The sequence below is a fragment of the Penaeus monodon genome, chromosome 23, assembly GCF_015228065.2.
Source record: "Penaeus monodon isolate SGIC_2016 chromosome 23, NSTDA_Pmon_1, whole genome shotgun sequence".
In the NCBI taxonomy this organism is placed as follows: Eukaryota; Metazoa; Arthropoda; class Malacostraca; order Decapoda; family Penaeidae; genus Penaeus; species Penaeus monodon.
This window is the reverse complement of record NC_051408.1, coordinates 354961-357687: the sequence shown is the minus strand read 5'-3', so window position 1 is coordinate 357687 and position 2727 is coordinate 354961. Positions and strand designations below refer to the sequence as shown.

At 36.7% G+C, this 2727-nt stretch overlaps 1 protein-coding gene across 1 annotated transcript in view; it reads left to right on the top strand.

The window, feature by feature from the left end:
* LOC119587661 overlaps positions 1-2727 on the top strand; it is a 59718-nt gene that overhangs the window by 27104 nt on the left and 29887 nt on the right. The window contains 3 exon segments of the mRNA XM_037936342.1: positions 146-783; positions 952-1151; positions 2483-2695. Coding sequence (XP_037792270.1) covers positions 168-783; positions 952-1151; positions 2483-2695 — 1029 coding nt within the window. The 5' untranslated portion in view covers positions 146-167.

Here is a 2727-nt window from a genome sequence, read left to right as displayed (position 1 = left end):
TATAACACCTTAGATTGGACAATTTCCAAGTCGCCATCTGTTAATTTGAATTGATAAATAATGTAGCCTACACTGTAAAAGAAAGATTAATGTTGTCATTTTGTTTTATATTTAGAGTAATTGACATTGTCTATTATGATTCCAGATGCTGTTGAGTGTGTGACCACATGACGATGTACCACATGGCCATGCCTCCCCACATGGGGGGTCCCCATCCCCCTACTGTACACTCCCCCTTGTTCCCCTCCCCAATCCTACCCCCTCCAATGGCACACAATTATGCTATGCACACTTTCCCACAAACCCACATAATTCACCCACCCCATTCAGCACAACAGCCTCATACAGCACACTCGACTTCAGCAGCAGCTGTTGCTGCTGCCAACATATCGGTCCCAATAGGCTCGGGCAATTCCGCCATGCTGACCCATCCTTCTCCCATGCTTTCGCAGCCTTCTCCTATATACCCCTCCCAGACTTCTGTGTATGTCAACCCTTACCTCAACCCTCCTTTGCCCCATTCACACACCCACTCACACCCTCCCCATCAGCACCCATCCAGTATGGGATATGGCATGCCTACACCCATGCAGGGAGGACCACCTCCACCTGGAATGCTTCCCCCGCAGCAACCCTCGAATCAGACTGTCAGCTCTGCACTCTCCACTGGCCCTGTCATGTCAGTGGATGAGGAACTCATGGAAGAGATGAACACTTTACATCTGGGCTATATTGAGACCGAGGACTCCCCACACAAGCTTGAGCAACGAGAGAAGCTGGAAAGTGAGTTTTCTTCTGAAAGACAAGCTGAATATCCAAATTCTGTTGTTAAAATTGTTTCTGTGGAAAATCTGTATGCCTTGATTTTTTTTTGTTTTTTATTCAAGCTTGATTTTAGTAGTTTTCCAATATGTAATTTACAATTTCAGAATTTTATTCTCAAAATTTCAGGAGTAATAATGGAGTACTTAGCAATCACACCCCATTCTCATAAGTTCATGTTCCACCAAATTTCTGATGTTCTGGAGAGAAGTATCAACAGCATTAATGACTTCAGTGCATATAATGCTGCCTGCGCATTTGATGCCCTGGCCCAGTATGCAGCAAATTTGATAGCGCAGCCATGGAGAAAGGAGTTTCGAGAACTGAAGGTGGGTCTTTCTGTCCCCGTGACTAGTACTGTACTTGATCTTATCTTGGTTAATGATAACATTTGTTATATGAACTAAATGTATATTTTCATTATACTGACAAATTTTGCCTAATTCAGTGCAATGTTAGTGGGTAACAGTTATATTCTAGACATTAGTCTTGTTTCTGAAAAGTAAAATTTGAAACAAATTATTGTGGAGAACTAGTTTCTTGCCCCTTAATTGAACTAGAAGGAAAGAGATTTATATTTTTGATATTCAGGATTGAAGATTGTAGGTCCTTTCCATTTCCCCTTGGCTTATTTGTGAACAGTTTGTATTGTAAATATAGATTACTTACAGAAGTGACAAATTCATGAGTATACTTACAAACAATTCATATGTTTTATGTTTTTGAAGATTGAATGCTGTGAATTTATTTTTCACAGTGAGCATAAATTTACAAATTTACAAAAAAAAATTCAGTTACCTTTTGTTTTAGGAATTTGGTATGTTTTGCAAAATATGAATATCAATTTTTGATAGCCTGTGAAAATTTTTGTATTAAAAGTAAAATATATGGAACTATAATATTGATTTTTGAAATGGGCGTTGCTTGAGTAAACAACATCATGATATTGATTTTTTTTATCAATTGAATTTTTAATATGCATCAGTGAATATATTGTATATTCAGTGTTTGTACAAATTAATGTAGATTACAGTACAGTACCTGTGCCTGTGGTTTGTATGAAATTTGCATATGTAAAAAAAAAATAACCATTTTCTTTTCTCAAAATTTGTCAACTGTGATGAGAATTACTGAAAAGGCACTTTCACTTTGAATTACAATTCTCTCTTGTACATATATCAAATCTGAAAGAACATCTAAAATAAAAAGAGAAACTTTAAAGTTATCATGATATTAACAATTTCATAAAAACATAATAGCACAAAAACTGATCATTCACTTTTCAAAAATATCAAGTTTTCTGACCCCAGTAGCCAAGAAACAAAGGAAAACAGTTTGAAATTGCTACTCTCTGTAAAAGTAATGAAAAAAAACATACAGGTCACTTGGAAAGGTCTTGATTAAATAAATGTTTATATGTATTATGATTTTTTTGCATTATCTTATTTATGTATATATTTTTTCAATGCTTATCTGATGTATTTCATGCTTGTTGTGCACATTTTCAACTTTTGCTTGCTTGTTAACATTATTTGTGTATCAAAATGAAAATGAAAATTATTATCTCAGAATTATAAATGGAAATATCATAAGTTTAAAGTAACAAAAGATTACCTAAAAGTGTAGGAAGTGCCTTTATTGTTAACCTTAATTCCCACAGCTCTATAGTGGCTTCTGGGTTCATCAAGTAGCACGTCACCTAGCTGGGGCTGAGACTGTCCTTGCCCTCATGGGCTATGTTCCCCGCAGCAGCACCTCCACAGGGTCTTCTGAGGGTGCCGATCCTGCCTGCCTTGTTCTGGAAGGTGTTCTTGACCCTGACCTTATTTCAAGACTCTCCCTAGATTGTTTGATTGCTTACTGTGAATGTCAGGTATAGTAGTATTTTCTCAAGCTGCAATTTTG